General features: G+C 34.3%; 1 protein-coding gene across 1 annotated transcript in view; it reads right to left on the bottom strand.

Moving 5' to 3' along the window:
• Nucleotides 1-27,881, bottom strand: part of LOC129216521 (chitin synthase chs-2-like) — a 104,882-nt gene that overhangs the window by 23,764 nt on the left and 53,237 nt on the right. The window contains exons 11-17 of the mRNA XM_054850735.1: nucleotides 24,868-25,094; nucleotides 19,366-19,533; nucleotides 11,262-11,615; nucleotides 10,174-10,433; nucleotides 9,338-9,429; nucleotides 7,356-7,717; nucleotides 2,348-2,717 (exon numbers count right to left, since the gene is read on the bottom strand). Coding sequence (XP_054706710.1) covers nucleotides 2,348-2,717; nucleotides 7,356-7,717; nucleotides 9,338-9,429; nucleotides 10,174-10,433; nucleotides 11,262-11,615; nucleotides 19,366-19,533; nucleotides 24,868-25,094 — 1,833 coding nt within the window. The remainder of the gene's footprint in view (nucleotides 1-2,347; nucleotides 2,718-7,355; nucleotides 7,718-9,337; nucleotides 9,430-10,173; nucleotides 10,434-11,261; nucleotides 11,616-19,365; nucleotides 19,534-24,867; nucleotides 25,095-27,881) is intronic.

Here is a 27,881-nt window from a genome sequence, read left to right as displayed (position 1 = left end):
TGATGGTTAGAAATGATAATTAGAAAACGGATAAAATTAGAAACTTCATTCAATTTCGTATAATCAAAAGAATGTTATAAAGTAGATAAATAAAAAACTAAATAACAAATAAATACCTTTGTGCTGAAACTTGAATTACTGATTATTTGAAATAAAGAACTAGTTCAAGCTTTTTAAATGAAACCTTGCTAATATTTTCGTCGAGAGGGTGGTTGAATTTTGCCAGAAATCTTGTTCAAATCGGACAGGGTGGCGGAATTACGTTATATTGCATTCATAGTTATACATTCGACTCGATAGATATAGATTTCTTTATTTCTTTCAAATAAAATGACTTGTGCATATTTTGTTGAAATATATTACAAAGCTTTAATATTTTATTAAACTATTACCTGCGTTTTCCAAGTAATCCATAGAACAGTTTTCGTTTTCCGATTTTCTTTTATTGTAAACTTTTTATTAATAGGAATTATATCACTCATTTTCAAAGCATCAGAACAGAGGAAGCTTATGTGATGGAATTTTTCTATCCATGTATGAAAACTTAGTATGGGAAAACTTTTAGTTTAATGTTAATTCTATAAACTGACTAATTTTTTTGCCACTTAATGTAAAATTTTTGTTAAATAATTTTTTAATAAATGCTCTATCAATTTCAATTATTTAATTAATTTTAGTTAATTATCATATTTTAATAATTAGTTTTAATTGGATTTATTTTTTAACGTAAATATGAGCTACTAATTTTGCTTTAGCATGCCTCCTCTTTGAAGTTCGTGAAACCTTGGACCCCCCCCCCCTTAACAAAGTTCTAGCTACGTGCCTGAAGGAGGGGTGGGGGGTTCAATTTTCCCCAAATATATGTAATCACTTATCACTCCCCCTCCCCTGGCCCCCAAAAGTAATCAAAATTGAAAATTTTAGCTAATGCAATATCGGTGCCGAGCAGTTTATTTGGTGGGATCAATTTTAAAATCATAAATGTTCAAAAATGCTTTTTGTGAATAAAAGGAATTCAAAATATCTGTAGTTACAAAAACAACCAACTCAGTTACTTTAACATTAGTAATATGAACTTTAACCTAGTTGTGAGCGCAGATTTCGTCCAAAAATAGGAGGTTAGGGCAGGGCCTGATTTAAGTGTAAGCCCGGCTTGGAGGCTCCAAAAATTATTTTAAAAAATTTACATATGAGGCAGTGAGAAGCAAAGGAATGTACGTAAATATTTTAAAGTTTTGAGTAAAACGTGTTTAAAGATAACGTCCTAGGTAGACGTTCATTAAATTTTTTTTCTAAGTCATGCTGCACAGAAACACCTACCAGGGCTACTAGTACTATTTCTTGCCCCAAGAGAAGACACAGAAGAGGTTTACCTACCATTTGTACTAGTTATCTCCAAATTTTTAATTTTGTCACTTACATCCTCTTGCTTCTGCCTGCCTCATATATAAATGTTTTCCATTGTTTTGCACTATAAATATTTTTTATTCAAGAGTAAGTTAAAACTCTAATTGTTATTGCTGGCTATGTTTCAACAAGGTTTATGAGCTCGTTGGAAAATGAACTAACTTTCCCCATGGAATAAAACAGTTATAAATAGGGTCAACCCGAAAAAAAAATCAGTGGTGCAGAGTGTATCCTTTTTTAAGGAGAATGGGGCAGGTATCTTTTATTTTTGGAGGGTACGTCATTGCTCTTGGGGAATGGGAGCCTCTACAATGACAAAAAGATGTGCGATTCAAGGGAGCCCTTCAGGTTGTGCTTATTGACCTTAAATTTGTAAATCGGGCCCTGGGTCAGGGGATACCTTTCTCAGAAAGTTTTCTGAACTGTAGTTCTAAAAACCACAATTTTTGAGAATGTTAGAGAAAGATGAGTTTTGGCGATGATAGTCATTTTGCCACCTCTCGCGTTGTTAATGCAGGGTCAAATGTCCCCTGCAACCCCTTCCCCTCCACGCACACACACACACAATTAAAGTCCTGTACAATACTTTTTTATTAATGCAATTAAAATTTAAAAAATCTGAAATATGGTAATAAATTTTGGATAATGTACAAATTTTTTAGGTAAACCCCATACCTAAAGTGGTGGGGGAGGGGGAATAAAACCAACCTCCTCCCTCTTTATATGTGACATTGTAACACATACAGTGGCACTGAAAATTTTACAGTATTATATTTTCTTGTTTTGGGCAAGAGCTGCTCTAGCTTTGGAGGCGGATGTGCCACACTTCATGGTCTTTCAGATAAGATTATTTCAAATCTGAATCTGGGGAGGTGGTGGTTTTCTTTAGGGATATCTTTCTGGGTTTGAAAGTAAACTTCATGGGCTGAAAAATTCTCACCTCCTTCTCGAATCTTCTGCAAAGAATACTCCAATGCAACACTCAGCGATTCGAACTTTGGAACATCTTTCATCTTCTTGTCCAGCATATGCACAGTACTTCGCCTTCTACGTGCATTAGGCACTTGGGGCTCATCATCATCTCTGAGGCTCAACCTTCGTAGAATGTCTGCTGCTTCCGCTTTCAGATTGCCCATTTTGTCTTCTGCTTTGGAACATAATCTCATGTCCGTGGAAGCCAGAATGTGAGACAAAGTTTGGAATCGATGAAAGAGCATAGCTATGAATTGAACGATTAGGATGAGAGCGAAGAAAAATACCAAAACCAAGTTGATGGGCTCCAACTGTAGATATTCGATATCAATCCTCACCTTCAAATAAAGAAATTGTTAATTTGAAACTTTTAGATACTTATTCCAAAATGACTTTTAGAATATTAACCAATGTATAATTGCTTCAATGCCATTCAATCCTGCTAGAGATCTACTTCATTATTTCTCCCATAGTCGAAAAAGTTCAATCAAATACTTAATCTGGGTGATTAAAATCTTATAAAGATTTTTTAAGACATGCTTTAAGAAACCGTAACTTCAAAGAGCTAGCTCCCCTTACACACTTGATACATAATAGTATAGACTGTACAGGGTGAAGTAGACAATTAGTCCTAGATGATGAGTGATGTGAAGACATTTTTAAATGAAACAGTGAAATCGTGTTACAACTAATACCAATGCAGCGCAATATCCAGTCTCGAATTAATTTCCATTATATTGCTTGAATTCCATTACAACGAACAAAATTTGAAGTCCGTTTTGAAGTTCACTGTAACAGGCTTTCACTGTAGTGTACAGATATATTTTAAATAGATGTGTGCAAAGGTATTCAATTTTAAAGTGAAGCGATTATTTAAACTACTAGGTATTTCTCCATTTAAAGAGTCGAAACACGAATGACGGATGTAAAATATTAGGTTCAAAAACGACTTACACTCCTGTTTGTGAAAATTGCAACACCACGAAGGACTTACGCGAGGGTGAGCTGAAAATTGCAGGAAATATAAAGTAATGCATGATATGCAAATGATTAGAATTGCAGACCGGTAGCGCATGCGTATTCTGAGCAGCGCCCTCTGAACGGCGGATCAAACCGAATATAAATAGACGGCTGTAGCGAGGCGTGTATGTTTATCGGTGACTATATGCTAGAGTAAACGTTAACTGAATCTTTACAATGCCTCTTCGACGAAAGAAAGCGAAAATTGAGCAAATTTCGAAATTTGAACGGGGCAGAATCGTTGGCCTTTGTGAAGCTGAATTGTCTTATCGTGTAGTAGCCGCTCGTGTGCAGCGTAACAGCAGCACAATCATGCGTGTTTGGAAGCAGTGTATGGACGATTGTCGGACAACTTGGAAATCCAGGAGTGGACCCCGAAATGTGACGTCAGCTCGCGATGACAGACACACAGTGCGTATGGCGCTGACGGACCGCACAGCTTCCTCTAGACAATTGGCAGCACAGTGGTCAATAGCTACAGGTGTTTCATTGTGTGCTTCATCAATTCGGAGATGTCTTCTGCAGCATGGGCTACGCGCAAGGATTCCTTTATACAGGATTCTTCTCACGAGAAACCATCGCCGCCTGAGGCTACAATGGGCCAATGTGCATAGGAGTTGGTGTTCTGATTGGCAGCAGGTCGTCTTTTCTGACGAGTCCCGCTTCAATTTGTGGCACCATGATGGCCGAATTCGTGTTAGGCGCTACGCCGGTGAACGGCACAATCCCGAGTGCATTATCGAACGCCACAGTGGACGAACACTCGGAGTTACGGTCTGGGGTGGCATAACATATCATGGACGATCACAATTGCTACGAATTATGGGCAATTTGAACAGTACCCGATACATAAACGAAGTTTTACTGCCCCAAGCTATTCCTTTACTGCATGGATTGCCAGGAGCTGTGCCCCAGTAGGATAATGCCCGTCCACACGTCGCCAGGACAGTGGTTGGAAGTAGCGCGCTACAAGTAGCGACGCTACTGTAGTAACTACATTTTTTAGTAGTTTGTAGTGTAGCGTACTAATTTTTTAAAAAAGTAGAGTAGCGAGTAGTTCGCTACAAAAAAAAGTAGTTTGTAGCGATTTCTGGAAACTACTTTTGAATCAAGTTTTAAAAAAACGCATTTTCAAACGAATCTGACTGATGCAAGTCTTACGCGAGTAAAAAGTTGCACCAATCAGATTCGTAAGACTGAAAAATTCGAGCTGACCTCTAACATATAATTTTGACGTCATGTGTTGTATCTGTATGACGCCATTACTTTGTTTGGCATAAAAACTTTCACATTTTCCCAATATTCGCCTTGAATAGAGCATGGCTTAAAAAGAAAAAAACGATTTAACTTTGACCGTTAAGCAAAAAGCTTTCGGTATTAATGCCATTTGCACATGCAGTCGAACTAATATTTAGTACCCAAGAAAGAAGGTGATATAAGCCCTGCGCTTCCGTTAAGAAAATTTTCGTGTAGCGGGTGGAGGAATTCGTGTCAGCTGCAAAATTCGTTCCTCGAGTAAAACTCGCTGTATATAGACATTTCGCGTTAGTCGAATTGCGTTGTAGCCCTAGTCCACTGTTGTTAAAAATTGCACATTGAAGTAAAGTAATCATTTTTAGTTATGTTTCATGTTTCGGATAATTAGTAGTACCGATTGGGATATTTTTCATTTTTCTTTATTTTGTCTTTTTTACTGATTGAGTGTTGATATATTAACATATTAATTAAGTCAATTATTAAATGTTGTGAGTTTTTGAGGTTATTGGCAAAATAGAAAAATGCTGTTATTTCATTTTATCAGGAGCGTAAGAAAAGAGATGGTGTCCAGGTCTGGAACCCTAGCTTGAAGCTCAAAAGCAATCAATTCCTATGAAATAACTAATGCTATCCTATGAATCCAAAACTATGAAATATAAGTTCCTTTAAAATTAACTCATATAATGAAAAATTTAAGTTTTTCTCTTTTGTTGATGCACTTCATCATCTAAATCAATTTTATGTATATGTATGTCTAGTCTATGTAAAATTTAAATTAAATTACGATTGGATTTATCTCAATTTCAAGTAGCCGAGTTGCTCTTCTTGAATGAAATACTATTTACTGTCAGGAAAGGATTAAAAATTTGAAGGTTGAACTCCTTCCACATTTAAATCCTTTCTTGCAGGGAATATTCGTGCAATTGGTTTAAAAATGTTTCGATTGACGAATCGTTTCAGTAAAGGAAGAAAGAATAAATAATTTATAGCAATATTCCATGTTCAAATGAGCCAATATATCAATCTGAAAATTTTGTTAATTTTTTCATTCAATCTCAAACGGTGTGTATGTGTATGTTATTTATTTATTTAATTTCTAAAAAGTAGCGAAGTAGCGACTACATTTCAAAAGTAGTTTGTAGTTGCTACATTTTGAAAAAAGTAGTTGTAGTTGTAGTTAACTACATTTGTGTTAAAGTAGTTGTAGTTGTAGTTCGCTACAAAAAAATGTAGTTTTTCCAACCACTGCGCCATGGACTGTCAAATCCTAACCTGATTCGCAGCAGGTACAGCTTCTTCCTTGGCCTGCATATTCCCTGGATATGTCACCGATTGAAACATGTGTGGGATTTCGTTAGGTGGCGTCTCGCTCGTGATCCTCGTGCTGTTGCTTCGACAGACGAACTTTGGTTGCGTATACAAACAACATGGAATACTCTTCCGCAAGCATGTATTCAAATTTTGTTTCACTCCATGACGAGTCGTGTAGCGGCTCTTATTGCGGCCCGTGGTGCCCACACAAAAAACTTATTTCTATCTATTTTTATTGTTTGTTTGGTTTGAAAATGTAATCATTTGTTTGTACCATTACCACTCAACTGTGTATTAAGTTTCATTCAACTATGATGCTTCCTTTATGGTGTTGCAATTTTCACAAACAGGAGTGTATATATGAGTTGCTTGGGGACCAAGGCAGTAAACTCTATTTTTGAATACTTTCTTATTTTTGCAAGTTTTAATTATTTTGCTTAATTTTAAATATCAGCTATTAACGAATTTAACCATTGCTGTAATTTTCTTCAGGTTAGACAGCTTTTTTTGCGAATTCTGAATATGCATAATAAAATTAGCGTATTAGCAAACATCAATTTTCTCACTCCTCATTTTCTGAATTCATTGTGTTTTAAAGCAACTAGTATAGTATAAGGTCACTTTTTATTATACAGTACCAGTACCATACAATTTGAATGAGCGAAACTTAGTTAACGATCCTGATTTCTCAGATACATATTATATTCTGCCGCGGGCACAAAGGGCAGCAGTAACTGCAAAAAAATGATTTATTTTTTGCATTTTTGACATCAATTGTACTGTTGTACATTAGCTTTATTGCACAAAGTGCATGCTTACTTATTTGGTTTATGATAAAAAAAGAGTGCTAAAAAACATCAAATTTAAATCCCAAGATTTCCCTAGCGTTAGATTTGAAATTGTATCTGATCAACTGTTGAACCACCCACTGATAAGTAAAAACGTCGGTTTCCCCCCAGTTTCACCGACATTTAAAATCTCCCCTCCCCTTAAATATGTCAAATGGTATGATTGAAACTGGAAAAACAGGGGGGAAAAAATTTCGTGTCGGTGAAACTGAGGAGACATCAAAATTTTTGTTGTGGTCTTGTTCCAACTAAGCTGGAAATTTGAGGTGCGCTGCTTCACTTTTCCAACTGTACCGTAACTTGGTGTGAAGTCCGACTTCCACAGCCCAGACATGCCATAAAGACCCGTTTATAGGGTAGACAACCATTCACAACATAACAACACATTCACACAAAGAAAGGACAAGGACAGGAGAAAGAAAGTAAATCCATGCCCGAGCCGGGATTTAAACCCGGAACCTCCCTATCACAGTCAGACTTCTCTGACCACTAGACAAGGCGGCCGGCACCAGAAGTATTCTATTGTAAGAATGAAATTACCTCGTTGAATCTAGCGATGTAGGATATATTTGCTTTGTCGCTTAAAGGCCACTCCACATATAGAGTGTCTTTCTGCATCTGCAAGAGGAACACTATGAGTATAAAAAGTGAATTGAGCATTAATATTCCGAAGACTACTTTGTTCCTCAATTCTATGAGTTGTTGAGCTACTTTCGCTTTCTCTTCTGGATTATCTGCCAGAGGTTCTAAGTAAGTTTTGATGAATTCTTTCCAAAATTCTGTCTCCTTGGGGTAGAGTCTTTTCACCGGACTTTTTTGCAGCATAGGCTCCGTCATCCAGTATTCTTCATTTTGATTTAATGGCTCTGGTTGGTTGTAAGTGTGCTCTTCAGATGTGTCACCTACAAATGAGATTCAATTGGTTTCAAGTTGTTTTTGAAGAGCTATGTTGTGCATTGGGGGATTTGTTCATTTTATTTATTCTATTTGTAAATATAAATTTGCTGTGTACGGTAAAAACAATTCAGAAACGTTCCTCGAAAATAATGGGCAGCTGATGTGCCCAAATTCTGCCAGTGACATATCTTGCAAAAACCAGGAAAGCTTTCCGCTAAATGTCAGTAACCTTTCTGAAATTATCCTTGAAACTATTTGAAGAATTTAGAAATCTCCTCGGTTACAGCCTTCAAAAAATAGGTAGGTTTAATATACTTGATTAGAACCTTTCTGATTTACCAAGAAAGCAACAGGAGCACTGATGTAACCATTGTCCAAACTAAGACAGAACTGCAAGTAAGAACCAAGCTTGTCCCTCGCTTGCGTTTCCTGCCATGCAAACCTGCAGCTCTTCAGTAACTTACTTGGTCCCATTGAGAGGTTAATCAATCTGGACGGGCCTCAATTTACAGCCGATACTCTTAATAGACACTCTCAATCAATCTTTAAACTGGCAGTTAAAAAAAATTTAGTGAATAGACTGCATTCGTACAACTTGTAGCAGTTCCAGAAACATTTTTGCAAAAATATTTGATTTTACGTGGAAGTAGATGAAAAACTCTGAAATACTGAAACGTTCCTCGAAAATACTCAGTAACGTTTCGGAAATTTTTTTATAGTGTACTGATCATCCACCTACCAAAGCATAAGAGTTCTCTGTAACCGTGTTGAATAAGCGCAAAAAAAGAAGAAAAAAAAATTTTTTTTTAGAGAAAAACGTTTAGAGTAAAACTGAACTGGGACAGGACCTAAATAAATTTTCACTTAAAAATAAGTCATGTTTTTGTTCTACAATTTAAAACATAAATACGTAGTTGAAAAAAAAAACATACTACTTGATAAAATAATACACTTTACTTTCAGAATCGATCGGCATCGAATTTAACAGTATTTTGTAAACCAAAATTAATTTCAGTGTTCCAAAAAGTTACTTGTTGGTTTCGGGGAAAGAAAAAAAATTATTGATTGAAACGCTCAAATAATTCGGTGCCAGCAATGGGAAAGAATATGACCAATTACCTTAAACTAATGTTCTTTCATTATAAAAATAATAAAGAATAATTTAAATAAACTAACATCGGTTAGACAAGGTGCCGATTAAAAGTTTCGGATGATGGAGGTTCTGCTGTAACTAGTTGGGATCGTCGTATTATTTCATTTTGACTAATTTTTCACGTAGAGTGTTTTCTTGCTAATCGTTTTCCACCATAGTTAATGTTTTTCAAAAAATTCGGTTCAGGAATAGGAGGAAGAGGGTGGAATGTGAGAATGAATTTATAATAAAAAGTACCACATGAATTTTTGTTCTGTTTCGTTATAAATTCAAAAGCGAGCTACAAGACAAATTTATTATGAGTGTCAAAATATTAGATTCACCATTATGAAAATGGTTTTTTTATTGCATAATGATTGTTTTCAACAGTAATTAAATAATTTTAAGATGATTCGTGATGTTTTTATAGTTAATATTTATGTGTTTTTTATGTACTACTACTAAAAACCAATTATTAACATTTTTTTCTTACTTGTTTCTTCTTCCGAAGCACTTATTTCTTCCAAATTTGGTTCATCTTCTTGAACAGTATTCAAATTGTCTCTCTGAAGAGCATGAACAGATCTATAAAACATTATTTGAAGAAAAAAAATGAGATCATTATAAGAAAGTTTAAGGAATATTTTAAGTTTTATTAAATTCAACAATGAGTTGTAAAATTTCCCCCAAGTGACTTGATCTGAACTGATTAAATAATTCATCAATAAAAAAACTAATAATAAAGGGAAGGAAATTGTTATTGATATCTTTTGATATCTCGTCAAAAAAAAGTTGTTTCGACCAGCGATTCTCAACCGGTGGTCCGGCAACGGTCCACAGAAAAATTTTACCGATCCTCTGAGATTTTTACTCATTAACATTAAAAACAGTTCTTTACTCAAAAAAGAAGAAGAAAAGTTTTTCTTATTCCTATATATATCTATATTTATTAATTTATTTATTATTATTATTATTTTGTAAAAAAGGAAGAAAAGAACTCAGTCGTTCGCAAAACATTTTCGCGAGGATTTAATGATCCTCAAGTTAAAAGTTTTTTTTCTTTCCTTTTAAAAGAAGAAAAAGAGGGGAAAAAACCCTCACCAGTCCATAAAACAAATTTACATGTTTTCAACGGTCCGCAAATGCAAAGTTTTTCTTCAAAAAAAAAAAAAAAAAGAATGAAAGAAAGGGGGGGGGGGAACATCGCCGGTCCGCAATTTTTTTTTCAAACGCTCTTACCGGGTTGAAAAAAGGTTGAAAAACGCTGGTGTGTACAATATTGCTTTGTCAAAATGTTGTTCTCTCAGTTATTATTAGTGTTTTACTTGCCTGCGTCTGAATGCAGGTAAACGATTCGCTGATGTATCTATCTGTTTCTGAAGATCGGATATTTCTTTCTCAATTCTGTTCAGATGTTCAGCTATTTGAATCATATGTAATTGGGTAGAATCTGGTTTCGGGTAAGTGCAGCACATGCAACGGAAAAGATTAGCTAGCCCAAAAGTGATGCTGCCTTCTTCTTCGGCAGTAGCCCCTCGCTTGTCGTTTAAAATATTGATCCAATCTAAGACTCCACCTTTCTTCTCTGCCTGAAATGTAACAGGAAAAAATGGAAATGAAATATGTGCATGTTTCATTAGTAACATTTCTTAAAATATTGTTTTTAAACTTCGGCAATGGAAACATTATCCAAATATTAAAAAGCAAGCATTTTGACCCCGTGTTTTAGCAGTACCCCCCGAATAAACAGCACTAGAAACGAATCTTTGTTATAGAGAAGTGCTGTTAGGCCTCTGGTTTTTCTTGCATACATATATCACTTGATTTTTAACTAAATCGTCTCGAAGTACTGCAGACTAAATAGCATTTCATTGTCGAATTCCCGTCGAAACTTTTCCTTTTTTCCTCTGATATTTCTTTCTTTCTTTTTTCGTTGCTGTGCTATATCAGTGACTCTCGTATACAGCCCTTTTAAGAAAAGTTCAGTACCCTTTGGTTGAAATCTCATACTTTAGTGTATAGGGAAGGAGAGGGGAAGTACTGAATTGAAAGAGGCAAAATATTCATGTAATTTTCAAAATATCGACGACAAAATACTAATGGAAGCAATTGAATTTTAAAAACATATCATCTCAATTACTCGAAGTGCATTGGTTCAAGTACCAAATCATGCAGCCTTTCATGGGGAAACTTAATGATCCGACTAAAAGTCTGTCAGAACTAATATTGTCTGCCAGAGGAAGTAATAGTCTTCCATGTCAAATAAACCTTACTGAAATGACTATTAACAGTTTTTTTTTTTTGAAAATCGATGGAGTCTTTACGGAATTTGAAATATACTGATCATCTTCACGTCCAAGGATTGGTAAAAAATTCAAGTAAATTTTTTTACTCAGAATAAAATCTTAGAAACTTACTTGCTTTGCGACTATAGGTTGACTTTGCAATCTTTCTTGTTCCAGTTGTTTCTTAGATTTCTTCACTTGTACCTCTCTTGTTCCCCAAGAAACTACGTGAAGGTTGATGATGGAATACAAAGCCAGCAGCAAATACATCGATGGTACGCTGAGGAAATATATCAGCCCATGCATAACGCACCAAAATTCCTGGGGATGCACCAAAGCAGCTATAATGAAACTCGCTGTCATCGATAAAAGGAAGATGGCAGTCGGAGAAGTAACCCCGTCGGTAACTAATTGGAGAGATATTCCAACCAAAACCGCCATCATCAGAAGAGCATACAGGGCACTGAATATTTGGGCGACGAAAATCTATAACATTAAAAATATATGTTATTCGGAGTGATAACTAAGGTTTTATAACTACACGAAGAAACCCAAACAAAAATACAGGAGTATCTCGTATAACACGGTTAATTCGTTCCGTGTAGTATCGCCCCTTGTTTTACAAGGCTTTTTTAAAAATAACTTTTTAACTTATTTTTTACTCTACACTGTAAAATTGCTTCATTTAATTTACTGATGATTTTCCGTAAATTTACTGTACAATTTCCCATTATAAATAGAAAAGTTCCGTTCTGGATTGAAAACGGAACTTTTCATGGAATTACTGGAAATTTTCTTTTACTTTAGCACACTAACGGAACATGTCCGTATGCTATCGTTAGAGGGAGCCTTGATCCGTAAAAAAACGGAATATCTCCAGCGTAGATTTTTTTTTTAGTACAGAGAAATGGCAACAAATGAGTGAAGGCGGTGAAGCACGTTGTTTATTTCGTGCATGGAAATGTATGTATACTGAAATCATGGAATCTCCATGGCTGAAATACTGAACATTTTTCAAACGTTTTTCCCTCTTCTCGATCAACATCAAATTGTTTCGATCAAATACAGCATTAACTGAAATGCTTCGAGCGTTTGTTCGTAAGCTACGGTTTGTTTATCTTGCAGCAATGGTGGATGCCGTAGCGGTCAGAAATCGCTCTCGCCGAAGAGGAATTTTTTGGTATCTTCTCATCCGGGATTGATTGCTGGTGAGTGTTTACATTTTTACTACAAATACTTTTTGAATTCTGTAACGATGACTGCTGCTTAAAAATAAGTTTTTATCTAGTTTGAACATTCAATTTCCCGCAGATCTTTGATCGTGACAAGTTTTTTAAAATTAAAAAACTTCCAATAATATTAAAAACTTTTTTTTGCTAAGAGGATATTTTACAAAATTGTTTCGAATAACTAAGTAATTGTTAGATAGGACACCATTGAGTCTTGATTGTTTTATTGTTAAAGAAGAATATTTTCTGCCTACATGTAAGGTTAATGTAAAGATATTGCTTATTACTTAAAATACTACTGTTTTTTTTATTATTAATTTATTTTAATTTCTATGAATAACAACTATGTCTGCATAAACTTGCTTCTTGCTATTGATTAGATTTCAACTAACAAGTTGAAGCATCTAATTTTAATTAACTACTTGGGTTTTCAAGAAAATTTTTAAATATTGATTCTCCCCCCCCCCCCCCTCTCTTTCAAACTTTTAAATGCTTGTTATCTATATTAATGAATATAATACATAATTTTTTAAGGAAATGAATATTTAAAAAATGTATCAATCATTAAAAAAACGTTATTTTGAGAAGTTTGAATCATATTATTCTAAAAGCACTTTATTTAACATTCCAGATGCTGTCCACTTTGCACCCTCTTAGCGCTGGAACCTTCCAAAGTGAGCCGGAGAATTATTAATGGAACGTGTATTCAAACGTGCAACTGAGTGAACAGAACTCCTTGAACAGAAAAGGGAAGTTCGATGCAAATTGTAAGTATAAAACATGTTTTGTTTCATATGCATAAGGGCTGGGCGTTGGATCGATACATCGTCAAACACCAGTGTAAATTCTGCACTGTTAAATCGGTTTCAAATTTTTCTCTTAACCAATGCATTGGTTCAGCACCAACTACAAATCGAAGCGCCAATGTATGGACACCGGTCTAAGATCATTGCCGTTGTAATATCTTTATTGTTTCAAAACGCCACTGGAAGCGGCACCCTGAAGAGAGGTCACTGTGACCTACCAAAAATGCTCTAAGTCGACAATTTTTACTTTCTTCTATATCTAATACATAGAAGAAAGTATTGGATTCGTGCAAATTTTCGAATTTCGAATTTTGACGGATTCGAACGTTTTGAGGTGTGCTGTGTCCATTTCGACTATTTTTGGAAAATGTCTGTCTGTCTGTGTGTGTGTATGTATGTGTGTATGTGTGTGTGTGTCACGTCTGTGTGTGACCAGTTTTTTGTGGCCGCGCTACAGCAAAAACTACCGCATGAAATCGAACGAAATTTGGTACACATATGTGCCCCTATGTGAACTTGTGCCCATTGGTTTTTGGCGCGAATTCCTCCAAGGGGGGGTGGAGCAATGGGACGTTTTTTGAGTTACGCGTGCTTGCTATTCCTCAGGAAGTAACTGGCAGAATCAAACAAAATTTGGTCCATATGTTGCCATTAACAGGAACTGGTGCTGATTCAATTTTGGTGTCAATAACTCAAACGGGGGTTGAGCTATAGAACGTTTTTTTTGTCGTCAATTGTGACTGCTGTATCTCAAGAAATAATGAACGGAATGAAAGAAAAATTTATCGGCAAGTAGCCTTTAGTGGGTATAAGAGCTGATTTTATTTCGGTGTCAAAAGCTGAAAACGGGGTGGCGCAATCGAATGCTCTTTTTTTTCATTGTGAGTGCCATATCTCAAGAAGTAATGCTACGTTCTGGATGAAATTTGGAATAAATGTGAATCTATTTGTAAATAGGCGTTGTTTCAATTTTGGCGCCAATCGCTCCATGGGGGGCTGATTTTTTTTTTTTTTTTTTTTTTGTGTAAATAAAAATAGCTTTATAAATGCAATAATAAGAAAGATAAATTGTAATACTGTCGTCTGCTTATTTCACGTGATTTTAATTTTTGGGAAATAATCGGAAATGTTATCGCAATGATTTAAAATTAATAACTGTTGCCATTTTATGTTTGTTAACAAATAAAACGTCTAATTAATTCAAGCAAGGCTTTTAAAATAACTTTCAAGTCGTTCTTTGCTTTGCTTTTGTGGGAATTCAGGAATTCAAACGGCCGTCAGTTTTTTTTTTTTTTTTTTTTTTTTTTTTTTTTTTTTTTTTGCTGGGAATATTGCATTCTCTTCAAGCATAGGGATTGATCAGAGTTCACAAGAAAGATATAGAAGAAAGTTTTGTGATGGCCACAACATACTAGTTTCTGATGATTCTGTAAATTTGGACACTTTACTGCAAAACTTTGAAAATTTTAAATAGTAATGTTTAATGTCTCTTCTCATTAGATGCACGTTTGTGTTCATGCTCGCATTTTATCATTCGGTAAAATTCAGATTATCATTCAGCAAATTAAAAAATCATCCCGTCCCAAACATTTAAAAGCGGGGTTGTCTGTAAAGAAGTATCATAAACGAACAAACAACTTTCACTTTTCCCAGGTGTATAATATGCGAGTTGAAATTTGACTCAATTTACGAGTGCACCAATGAGAGGCCATGTCAACCTGATCAGTCAGAATCGGAATAATATAATTTTTGCAGTTTTATGTGGGGAGGGGTTAAGGGAAGGCGACCAAACTAAGAAGGGCTAACCTTGGCTCTCGTTGACCTGAGTTCAACTATAACATATACATTGAAAAAGTTGTCTTCTCGTAGTTGAAATTATTTCCGCACTAGCTGCAATTTTATACGATTTTGTGGAATTGTGCATTATTGCATCCTTCCACATAAATGCAAAAGGAGATTGAAAGCACAGTACAAGGTCAAATTATAAACACAAAAAAAAATAATGATCTTTTTTTGTGGGAAGGGGAGAGAATATAGTAGAAAAACATCCAGGTACAACTTCATTATATTTATTGTGATTCAAAAATTCATGATTCCTTTCATGACAGTACTTTTGAAGTTATTGATTAATATGCTCGAAACAATTCTTATAACCTGCAAAAATATTATTTTTTCATGGATAAGTTTTGTTTTGTTTCTTGAGAGTCAAGTAAGGAGGTTCAGTACAAAAATTGAGTTAGCAAATAAAATGTTACACCTACTACAGTGGGGGCAAACTTAACCTGGAAGCATTGTGAAAGCTAAGCACATCCGAAGCTCAGTATTACTTGGCTGCCAGGTTAGGTTCGCCCCAACTATAGCTAGCGAGAATTAGAAGAGATTGAGAATTGTTTTTGAGCTATTGGCTGGCACTTCCAACTCTAACACATCTACTACTTCACACTGCCACTTGTAAAATTGAAAGTATTAATTTAAAAAAAATTATTGCGTATATATATACATATATATATATATATATATATATATATATATATATATATATATATATATATATATATATATATATATATATATATATATATATGCACGGGTTTTTACAAATTAACTGTTTCTAAAGTAAGACGCCTAATTACTGTCCAAATTTCGACACAGTGCTGTTGACTACTTTTTTAGCTTACCGTCGGCGTATTACCTCGTTGTCAAGAAAAATTGTAGTCGAATATCCTACATTGTGATGTTTTCATCTGCATGTCAATGACATGACACTTGGTAATTTACTCAATAAAAAGTCCATGTGTTAAATATTTTTGATATAATGTATTGATACTCTTATTCTTGTAATTTAGGTTTGTGACATTAATTGTAAAAAATTGGAATCGTCGAAAGATGGCCCAGTTGTACCTATGATTTGATCTCTATATATGAGTGCAGAAATAACAATGGTATTGATGATGACAGCAAAGCACGCTATTAATTTTACATTGGTGCAAGCAAATAATGTTAAAAATTGTGTAGCACAAGATCTGCAATAACTGATTTTGTACTTGTAATAAATGTTTTGTCTTATTTGAAAACAATGTTAACTATTCACAATTGATAAGTTTCAATAATTTTGATAAAGTTAAATTTTATGACAGTTATTGTTAAATAAAACATCGCATAGTTAACAACAGGAACTGTTTTCTTTCTTTTTTTTTTTTTTTTTTTTTTTTTTTTTTTTTGCCGGGGGGGGGGGAGGAGAAGGGTATTTTTGTGAAGGACTGATTTAAAAAAGAAAAAAACAGTTGGTATGGTTTGCGTTTATTTCATATGTTTTGCAATTGTTTGTTGATAAAAGATTTCAATATAATAAAATGCAAAGCAAATAAATTCCCAGATAGCTGTTATATCTTCCCTCTAAACCTTCAAAAGAGAAAGATAGTTTCTGCATAGTAAAAATGTGTTTCCTCACTTTTAGGATGTTTCACAAATTTTTGGAGGTTAATGAAGAAATTCTTGTAAATGCTCTAATAAAACTGCTTTTCTTTCTTTCTTTCTTTCTTTTTTTTTTTTTTTTTTTTTTGCTGTTTTTCAAAAAAAGAAAAAAAAATATGAGCATTTAAAATCTACAAATGTTAATTCATTATGCTTTAATTGCCCAGCTATATTTTCAAAATACTAGTTTTTTAAACTGAAAATATACGTGCATAAAACGGGAAATATTTATATTATAAACTGAAAACATCAGTTCATGAAACGGAAAATATCTATATTAAAAACTGAAAACATCAGTTCATAAAACGGAAAGTATTTATATAATAAACTGAAAACATCAGTCCATGAAACGGAAAATATTCCGATTGATAAAAACGGAAAGTGTTAGTATGAAAAAACGGAAAGCATCCGTGATAAAAACGGAAAACACCACTTCTGTAAAAAAAAAAACGGAAAATGGTAGGCAACTCTGCTGCCAGTACATTTTCCGTTTTTTGAGGGAATTTTAAAATACAGTGTAACTAATCATGTCCATAGCAAAAATCATGTCAATGTGTATCGTACCGTGTTCTACGAGACTTGTAAATAATATGAATCAAGTGATGTGTACCGTGTTGTATCGAAACCAAGTTTCTTAAAAACAAAGTAAAAACTTATTAGAGTTATTATCAAATATTGACAGAATTATTAAACAAAAATGGAATTCTAGCTTTTTAAAAAATAACCTTCGTGTTGAATCAAAACCATGAAATATTAAATTCAAGTTTCGTACCGTGTATTGTCGAACGTGGAATAAATGATGTCTCCCCTACGCCATTGTGTATCAAGATATTAATGTTCGTGTTAAAGTAGTTGTAACTGCAAGTGATTTTATTATAATATGCTATAAGGTGTTAATATGCTTCAAGTAAAATTTTGCTTCAGACAGACTTGATTAAAATTTTCCTTCCAAAATGAATGTCAGCTCATTGAAAAATTAAATATAATTTGTCATTGGCGTGCAGTTTACAGTGTCCTGTTCCACGACAAATGTTTTTTTAACAGTCCATACAGATAATAGGCGTATTTTCATACAATGAACGTAAGATTAAAAAGAAACTCTGAATTCATAGTGGAGTCAGTCGGACCTCCTAATCATTAAAAATGTATCAATGACGGGTCAGTGCTAAAGAAATTGTTATCTTCTGTTTTAAAGGTCCTTCACACATGGACTTCTTTTTCATAATGACGAAATTATACGAATGGATTAGAGACTATGTTTTCTTGAGTGGTTAGGAACATAATATGCAAGTGAATTTCGGCCTAGCAACGATTTTACAACTGGAAAAGGGCAGTTATGTGGCGTGGGACGAAATACCCTCATTGATAAGTCAGTTGATTTCAACAAAAAGTATGGAGTTTGTCAACGGAACATTATTGTTCGCCATTGTGAACTGTACTCCTCATTAGGATAGATCTCTTTTTTCCCTTGAAAAAAAAAAAAAAAAAACACCCGTCTACCATTTCTTTGATTCTAAGCCAAGGGTTCCCAAACTTTCCGCAGTCGTGCCACCCTCTGAAGAATTAGAATTTTGCTACGGCACCCAAGTCATTTGTCTTTATGATAAATATGCACCTTGAACACTCCTGGATACCGTGGGCACTTCGCGATACTCCTCTCTTCTCCCTTTAGCACCCACTTTGGGTACCCATGTTCTAAAGTGTACATTTTTCGTTTAGCTCCAAGAAAAGAACAAAATTCTTTTCCTTCCAACATGTATGATTCATGGGCGTCCATATGCAAAGTTGCAGAGGGGGGGGGGGGCTCAAAAATTTTCCACGTGGTTAAGCTGGATATTTTTCCCGTGGAAACTGATTTCAGGACATATTAGAGTCATTGAAATTTGACATTTTTAATAACTTATTCAATAATGACTGAAGAAGAAATGATTTTACATTTTTGCAAAGAAAAAAGTACTAAAAGCAAAGAAGTTTTAATTTCAAAGGGGGGCTCGAGACCCCCCCCCCCCTTGCCCTCCTATATGGGCGCCCTTGGTATGATTTCCTTTTAAAATCACACGTCGTTTGTGAAAATGCAAGAGACACAAGATCTCGCAAGTATTTATCTCGCAATATCTAGAAACACTTCAACGCCGTTTAGTTTTTTTAGCTGTGTATATTTGTTACTGTGAAAGTTCGAAATCTGGTAAATGTCGACATTGCCAGATGAATATCAGCATTCATATCCAAAGATATCTGCTAAAGACAATTATTTCGAAGGGAATCACCGGTGGAAATCCAATTTCTGTCTTTCACTGCAACATATAAGTATATTAAAGAAGATTGGAATGCGGAGCAAAATAACTTGTCCAACTTTTTTTTTTTTTTTTTTTTTTTGCAGTCAAACGCAGGACGTTACGAAAAAAAGTACTGTGTTCTGATGACGAATGGCTATATGAACTGTTGAACTAAAATAAAAATATTGTTTTTCTCCCCCCCCCCCCCGAAAAAAGGGGGGATGGAGAAAGAAGGAAAACAAAGGAGTTAATAAGACCGAGTTAAAGACATTTGTTAAACTAGCTTAAGAAAAGAAGAAACAAATAAAAACAGTTATAGTCAATTACATTGATTTTAAGCATTCTTTCAAAATGATACTATTAATTAATCTTTTCTGTAAAATTGATCCAGCAATAAGTTTTAAAGTTAATTTAAAATACTTATCATTAATACATTTTCAATTCAACTTACCTGAGTATCATTCTTTGCCAAGAAACACAGCAAAATAAAAAAGGCGATTGGAACAAGATTTGCCAGAAAGGAATACCAATTTGATATCCCGAAAGCAGAGACCATGGCTCCTACAAGCATTAAGAAAATAGTCCCCGGTCCCAAAATAGTTCCAACCATTAACATCAACTGAAAATTTTTCAATTAAAAAAAAATAATAAAATTAAACAATGTTTCGTTATTGAGTAAAATTTCAACATTATTCTTAATTAACATTCAATAAGTAAAGCTAGAAATAACAATAATAATTTTAGAGAAAAAAAACATGAAGCTATCTAAACGTAAATGCAACTGCAAAAAGGACAAAATACTATTGTCGTTTTCGATTAAAATATTTTGCTGTTCGCTTTTTATTTTGTTCATCAAGTTAGCCTTTTTGGCACGATGCTTCTTTTATATTTTGGTCTTCGAAAAGTTTTTGAATTACCTATGAAACATCTAGGGTTTCTCTAAAAATTCCATAAACAAGCGAAATCTTATGAAATTCAAGAAATAGATTGATCATGATTCCATCTAAACCTTACAGGATTGGTTATTAGGGTGAAATGAAAAAAATCAAAATCCGATAAAACATAAAGTAATAGTGCGGGGAAAAGATGCCTTTTGTAGAGATATTTAGCCATGCAAAAGTATTTCGACAGAAAAAAATATCTTGAGGGGTCGCCCGCGCCTTGAAATTGACCATCATTGCATAAAAACCGGAAAAAACTTCAATAATTTCATTAAAAATAAAAATTTGATGTAAAATCACTTAAGAGTTATACACACGACATGTGATAATTTTAATAATAAACTATACTTTAAAGTTTCATACATGCTTTGAATTTGACGAATATAGCATCAAAATTTAATGACATCGTGATGCTCCGTACATTGAGGAAAAAGTATTAGAAGTTATTATTTGAAAAAATTTGCTTCCATATGAACTAATTCTTACATGGATATGGAAAAAATAAGTAATATAAGCATTTCGTATGCGGTGAAAAAAAAAAAAAAAAAGATAATTCTCCACTTAGTGAATAACTTTAGCTCAAAAAGTAAAATTTGCCTACGATAGGGAACAATGGTTAAGTGTAAAAATTTGAAAATGTAAATGTAGCTTGAAACAGCCGACATAATCCACACCTCGAAAAAAAAGAAGTTGCTAAATAAATTTTAATATTTTTGAGCCCTCAAACTGTAATCACATTGATTACTATAAAATATAGTTTGGCGTGCGAGTTGAACTATTTGAGTCCTGCCAATTTTCGGTCTTAGTGTTATAGTGTGTCTTATTTCTGGATTCTAAAAAACAAACTATAGCTAGCGCTTTTTTATCTAATTTTACCTATCGTATCACATGTGAGGTTTTGAAAACCCTAAAATTCAGTAGGTACGCCATTAAGTACCATTTCTTTCAAAGCTTTATCTGAAACTCCCATTTTGGAAAGGTGGAGCGTAGTTTTCCTACTTCTGCTTATCGATGAGCTCATGGTAGTCTCTCAGCTTCGAAATTGAAATCTGAAATTGAAATTTTCAATGTCCAGTCGAATTCTTCGAATTTGTCTTCGTAATCCAACGCAAACCAAGTTCTCTGATGACGATCATCTGCATTTGCCAATGTTATATCTTTTAGATTCTCCAAGTAACCAGTGCATAGAACTACAGTAATGTTGATGATCGATACGTCATCTGAGAGTATGGTTTCCGTCGGAGTAAGATGGCAAAATCAACCTTTTCTTTCTCTAAGTAAGAAATGCTTTTATTACTTTTTTTTCGATATCTATGCTAGAATAAATTAATACGAGAGCACATTTTTGCAAATAAGGTCAAATATTGGTCAAATTCAAAACATGTGTGGAACTTTATACTTCATTATTAAAATGATCACATACAGTGTGTAATCTACACAAAAAGCCTACTCTAAAGTTATATTACACCAAAGTTATCAAATTTTTATTTTTGTTGAAATTATTGTAACTTTTTCCGGTTTTTATGCAATAATGGTCAATTTCAAAACACGGGCGACGCCTCAAGATATTTTTTTTTCATCGAAATCCTTTTGCACGACTAAATATCTCTACAAAAGGCAACTTTTCCGCACTATTACTTAACGTTTATCAGAATTTGATTTTTTTCACTCCACCCTATTGGTTATGCTATAGGTCTCAAGTAAAGTCCCACGCTCAAAGCATCTTGGGAGATTGGCAAACTAAGTTTTTTTTTTTTTTTTTTTTTTCTATGTTAACTTGTTTACTACTACCAATAGAAAAGTAACTTAGTTATTTCAAAAAAAAGTTGTGTTTATTTCGCAGTATTACGTTTCAAATTATTGCTATCACAGCTCGGGCCTTTTTTGTAACAACTACGGGTATTATAAACCGGTGCAAAATTTAAAAACAGAATTTAATATCACTGCAAATCTTAAAAGATTGATTTCGTAATTCATCATCAAAAAAGTATCATGAGGTAGGCAATTAATATTTCTCAATGTTGGCGTCACTAACTATTCTAAATTGCCCCGTAAGTCTGACACAGTTAATCATTTCAAAACCATTAGCAACAGCAGTGAGGGAGAGTTGTTTTTCTTACATCGATACTGTGCTGACACAAAAACAACATTTACAGAATTCGTTTGCTTTTATTGAGAACTATCGGGCAAAGTGTAAACGAAATCTTAATATCTCAACAAGAAAAAGGAAAAGGGGGTGAACTTTTTTTCTTTCCCCAAAAAACTACAATTTTCCATCCGCTTGGTGATCCGCCATAAAACGCGGTGTAAGAATTCAAGCAGATTAGATGAGAATGATATGCAATTAGTCTACGTTTGATTGTGAAAAACTGCAACAGTCTTAGAGATAAGAGTATTGAGTATTTGATTTCAAACAGTTTTAAATATTATAATGAATAAATTTTCACTTTCATTAAGTATCTTAATTTTGGCTCAGTTCTTTTTTAGTTTTCTAGCTAAAGTTTTATTTTTAGCGTTATTATGTTTTCGAAAAATATTTCTTTGTCACTTGTCGGATCTAATACATATTTTCGAACTGTTCGGTAAAGAACCAGATTTTTTTCAGGTAATTAAAAGGAACCTTATCAAAACCTTCGAATGAAAAACACTGACTCTTAAGTGTTCAAGCGAATAACTTTAAAATGATAAAAAGTCTAAGTCACGTTCTAAAGCTATTAAGATATATGATTCAGTAATTTAACAGCATTAATACTTTTAACAAGAAAATGTTAAAATTAAGCACATTAGTTCACCATATTGGAGTACAAACACCGAAAAAATTAATTGCGGAGCGGAATTATAGAAAAAAATTCATCCGAATGAAAAATATAACTGAATAAATTTTGATACACATTTTTGGCATACCTTTTCAGATTAGAATTTTCCATGCTAAGTGAAACAAATGGATTTACTTTTTAACCCCCAACACACAAAGGAAGACGGTTGTAAGTTTGACGTGTCTATGTATCTGTCTGTGGCACTCTAGCGCCTAAACGAATGGGCCGATTTTTAGAAACTTTTTTTTTTTTTTCTGAAAGGAGAGTGATCGGGTAAATTACAGGCCTCAGACAGTTTGTGGTGAAACATAATTTCAGAAGAATAGAAAAGAAAGCTTCCCACAAACACGATAAAAAATTCATATCATTCACAAAGCGTCAAAGCAAGTTATAAGTTACGGCATTTGTTTGTTTTACTTTTCTCATACACCATTAGACAGTAGCTGCAGCCCCTTATAGTTTATTGGAGTTGCGGATAGGTTGCGTCTTCGGACGACATTAATTAATGAAGATATTAATTAAAAACCTCTAAAAGATTTCTCACGATTTTTGCAGTGAAAGCATATTTCAAAATTTAGTATCAAGATAAAGAGTATTTTTTTCTGCATCTGATAGAATGTGTTTGGAATTTCCATGTTATATAGAATTGGAATTATAACTTTTTTACTTAAGTAGATTTTAAATGCGGTTAAGCCTTTATTCACGCAATTGGTAACCGAATTCATTATTGGCCGACAAGGAAATTAAACGCAATGATTTAAAATTTTTATCTATTGCCATTGCCAGTTTCTATTTGTTAACAAATAAAATACTTGTAATTGATTTTTTATAGTATGAGACTTTTAAAAGGATTCCCTCTTGATTCTGCATTTACGACTCAGTCGGAGGTTTTTTATAAATTTTAGTTTTTCATTTATTTTTATTTTAGCGATATTTTTACGAGGCGCTTGACATTACCTCAAGTTTCTGTTTTATTCATTTATTTATACAATCAGTACAGCGTTTACAGACTTTCGGGGCAGATAGAGCACACCTAGACGATGGGAAATCAAATGCATGTCGGAAACGCTTTCTTGGCGCGGTAGTGACGACACAAATCACCAAGAAGACAAGACACGAATAAGAGAAGAAAACATGTTTACTATCCTTAGTGCAGCAAAAAAAAAGAAAGAACATTACGGATCGTCATCAAAGTATGTGTTCGAAATTACGACCAACCCTGGCCGTGATGCGTGCCTCCATCTCCGGCCCATTGAATATTGAACGCTGACGTAAATACCGGGCGTGTTCCGAACTTCCCGCTGCAACAAAAACCGCGTGTGCGCATGCACCGCCATCTGATGCTTCGGTTTCGTAAGAACATCTATCGTGTACACCAGACAAAACCAATATTTCTGCTGTATTAAAAATAATAAACATGTTTTCTCCCCTTAATCTTCTGTTATCTGTCTTTCTTGTGCTTTGTGTCGCCACTATCGCGTCAGGAAAGCGTTTCCGACCATGCATTGCAATGTGATTTCCCGTCGTCTAGATGTACTCTATCTGCCCTGAAAATCTGTACACGCTGTACTGATACACCCCGGATAGTTTTATTATTGATATTTTTATTGTTATTATTGAGCAATCACGATTGCTTATTGTTCTCACTTGACTGTTTTGATGTCCTATCATTTTATTTTCCCACTGCCACCCTCCGCACCATCACCGTCGACCGGGTCCTCACGATGCTGCTCCTATAGCGAAAGCCGTCTCCAGGTTGCATCCATGTCCTACACACACACGCATACATACATAACTACACACACACGCACGCACACACACACACACACACACACACAAACACATACACACAACTACCCACAAATTCATGCCTGCACACAGACACAAACACATATGCCTACACACATATACATACCCCCTCCCACACACACATTCATACACACAACTACCCACACACTTATGCCAGCACACAGACACAAACACGCATGCCTACACACACATACACATACCCCTACACACAAACACACATACCCCTCCCCCACACACACAAACACACACGCCTACATACACACACTCGTGATTGCGAAAAACATAATTTGAATTCAAAATGTCAAAATTCAAATTAATCTTTATGAATTTGTTATTTATTTTTATTTTTACTTGTTTATTTGTTTTACAAAATGAACAAAACCTCACCTGGTATGATATGTACAGTGCAGAAATATTATCATTGCATTCGACAGTTTTCTTGTAGTTGACAAGGAGATCCATGATGTTGGCCATTGTGGAAGGCGCCCAGCGCCTCCTTTGCGTAAAGAGCTCTGCAAAGGATTCTGGGCAATGAGTGTAGGCATCAGAGGCTGCACTGTATTCCACACGAGATCCGCTTTGCAACAAAAGAGTACACAGCCACCGGTCTTCTCCTTTAATATTTATGCAATGTTTTTCAGATTAAAAATTATTTTACAGATAAATTTTAAAATATTCTTTTTTAAAATATTCTTTTTTTTTTTTTTTGAAACATTGATTTTTCTCTGAAAACTATGAAGTAACCTTTGAAGAACACGGTTCCTTGAACAACACGAGCTTTGAAAAACACGGATACTTCCCCCAGAATTACATGGCTTTAAACTGCATGATTTTTGACTAATTCTTTTGAAAAATAATAAAAAGCATATATTATTTAAAGTTATTTCCAAATATACCATTTGTTTGATAAAATAGAAAGTTACGATCACAGGCTAACTTGTTGAGCAATCACGATTGCTTATTGTTCTCATTTGACTGTTTTTGGTGTCCGTGCCTTTTTCAACTTGGACCAGAAGCCTCTGCAGCACCACCGCCCACCGTCCTCGGCTGTCGGCGCGGCTGCTCCAGTTTTGAGCTATCCGCTTCTCCTGGTCGGAGGCGTCCATGTCCTACACACACGCACGTTCACACACACACACACACACACACACACACACACACACCTACGTGCATACACACAAGTCTACACACACACAACTATGCACACGTAACCGCCCAGGAGGAGAGGCAGGTTTGGGGGGACAGGAGCCGTTTCTAGAAACAATAACTTAATTGAGTTAGGGTCTTGTCTCAGTTCGTGATTGCGAAAAACATAATTTGAATTCAAAATTTCAGAATTCAAATTAATTTTCCTTCTTTTTAAAGTTTTTTTTTTCATTTTATTTTCACATTTGAAACATATAACTACGTTTTTTTTTTTTTTTTTTTTTTGAAATAGAGTATTGATCAACTGTTTCATAGAACATGGTAGCAGAAGGAGTATTTATAAGAACAATTTACGATTGGTGAAAATACTGGGAAAAAACAGCATCCCTGTCAAGTTGCACACTAGATGAGAAATGCAGTTCGTAACGGGGAAAAAACTGTTCGTTGCTTCAGAGTATTGTACCTATGAAACAAATCCTATCCCTTTTTTTTCGGTGGAAGAAACAAAAAAACGAATGCATTCTCAATACATCAAATGAGAATATTGAAGAAAGCGAACATTCAGAATCTGAAACTGAATTTGAGGATAACGTAGACCAAAACGAAGAAAACCTTAAGAATCAAATCAAACCAATTTCAGAAAGACGGTCATCTTATTGAAAACTGCTAATTTTGTAGCACTAAAGCATGGGAAAACATGGTATCCCAGAAAAATAGTAGAAGTTGACCATTTGCAAGTTTAGGTCAAATGCATATCAAGAACAATTGGAATAAATAAATTTGTTTGGCCGGAAAAACAAGACGAGTATTGGTATAATAGTCAAGACATGTTATGCACAATAGATCCACCTGGTACCTATATGAAAACGGGCATTTTTTATTCAAGAAAAAGACTCTCTTGCTGCCCAAAGCTGTTTATGTTATAAGGTACACTTCATTGTATTAAATTAAAAATAGATATGTTCAAAAAAAAAAAAAAAAACAGAGTGTGAAAATATTAAATAAATAAATATAAAAAAACACCATAACGTACTAACTTGGAATGAAATTATTTCCAAAAATAATAGGAGTGACACCGATTTTTTTGTGCAAATGTTAGACAAACATGTTGGTTATCAACCTAATGTAGTATCAGATATCTGCTATGAGGGCGACGGTTGTAATTAGATTCCAAATATTTGTGTTTTTGTGAAATTTATCGAATAAAAGTTCCAATATCTTATGGCGCCCTTATAGTGACACCGATTTTGATACATATTTTTGATGTATGTAAGTGTGGCTAGAAAATGATCTAAAAATGTTGGTGTCATCATGAAGGCGCTTTCAGAAAATTGGCCTTGAATATAGAAAAAAATTCATTTCGGTCATTTTTAAACGGAGTTTGTGGGCGTCGCACTCGTAGTGTCACCGATTTGACAGCTGTAACAGTATCTAACAAGACCATATTGTAATATGGAATTAAAAAATCCATGTCATTATAAGGGCGCTTCAAGCAACAAGCACATTAAAATCTGCAAATTTGAAAAACCGGCAAAAATGTGCCACGCCCCCTAAACAAAAAAAAATTGTTTTCTCAAAAACGGTGAGTCAGACAAAGCTCAAATTTCGGATTTACATTACATTTAAGATAAGGAACAACATATGTGAAAATAAAAAAAATTAAAAATGTCAACAATCACAAATGCTTTAAACTGCCTGATTCTTACAGACAATGGCTCTTAATAAAACTTTTATGCCTGTCAAAACATGACAACAAGAGCAGTGGCGCAACTAGAAAATAGTTTTAGGGGGCCCAAATTGAAGAAAAAAAAATCTTTTAATAAGAGGGATTCGGGGGTTCTCCCCGGAAAAATTTTGAAATTTCTAGTTTGAAAAACGCATATTTAGACGGTCTTTGTTGGTGTTATGGGGAGGGGGGTACAAGCGCGCTGCGGAAATTTATATAAGTTGAAGCCTTAAAACATGATTGTATAGGTCATATTTATTGAAGTTAGAATGAGAAATGGAACTCTGGGACTCTACCCGATCTTTATTATTATTTTTTTTTTTTTTTTTTTGAAAAATAGATAGAAATCAATTCCCCTGTTCTCCCCTCCAATTTTTCGAAACTGAACTTTCAAAAACGCAATTATAGACAACTTTGAAGATTTTTACAAAAAGGGAATTCTGGAGCTCCCCTCGTAATTTTTTTTTCAAAATTAAAGTCCTAAAAACCTAAGCAGTATTCTTTGATATTAGGAGAAGTGGTTCAGAGG

This window comes from Uloborus diversus, chromosome 2, assembly GCF_026930045.1.
Source record: "Uloborus diversus isolate 005 chromosome 2, Udiv.v.3.1, whole genome shotgun sequence".
NCBI lineage: Eukaryota > Metazoa > Arthropoda > Arachnida > Araneae > Uloboridae > Uloborus > Uloborus diversus.
This window is presented reverse-complemented; position numbering and strand designations above follow the sequence as displayed.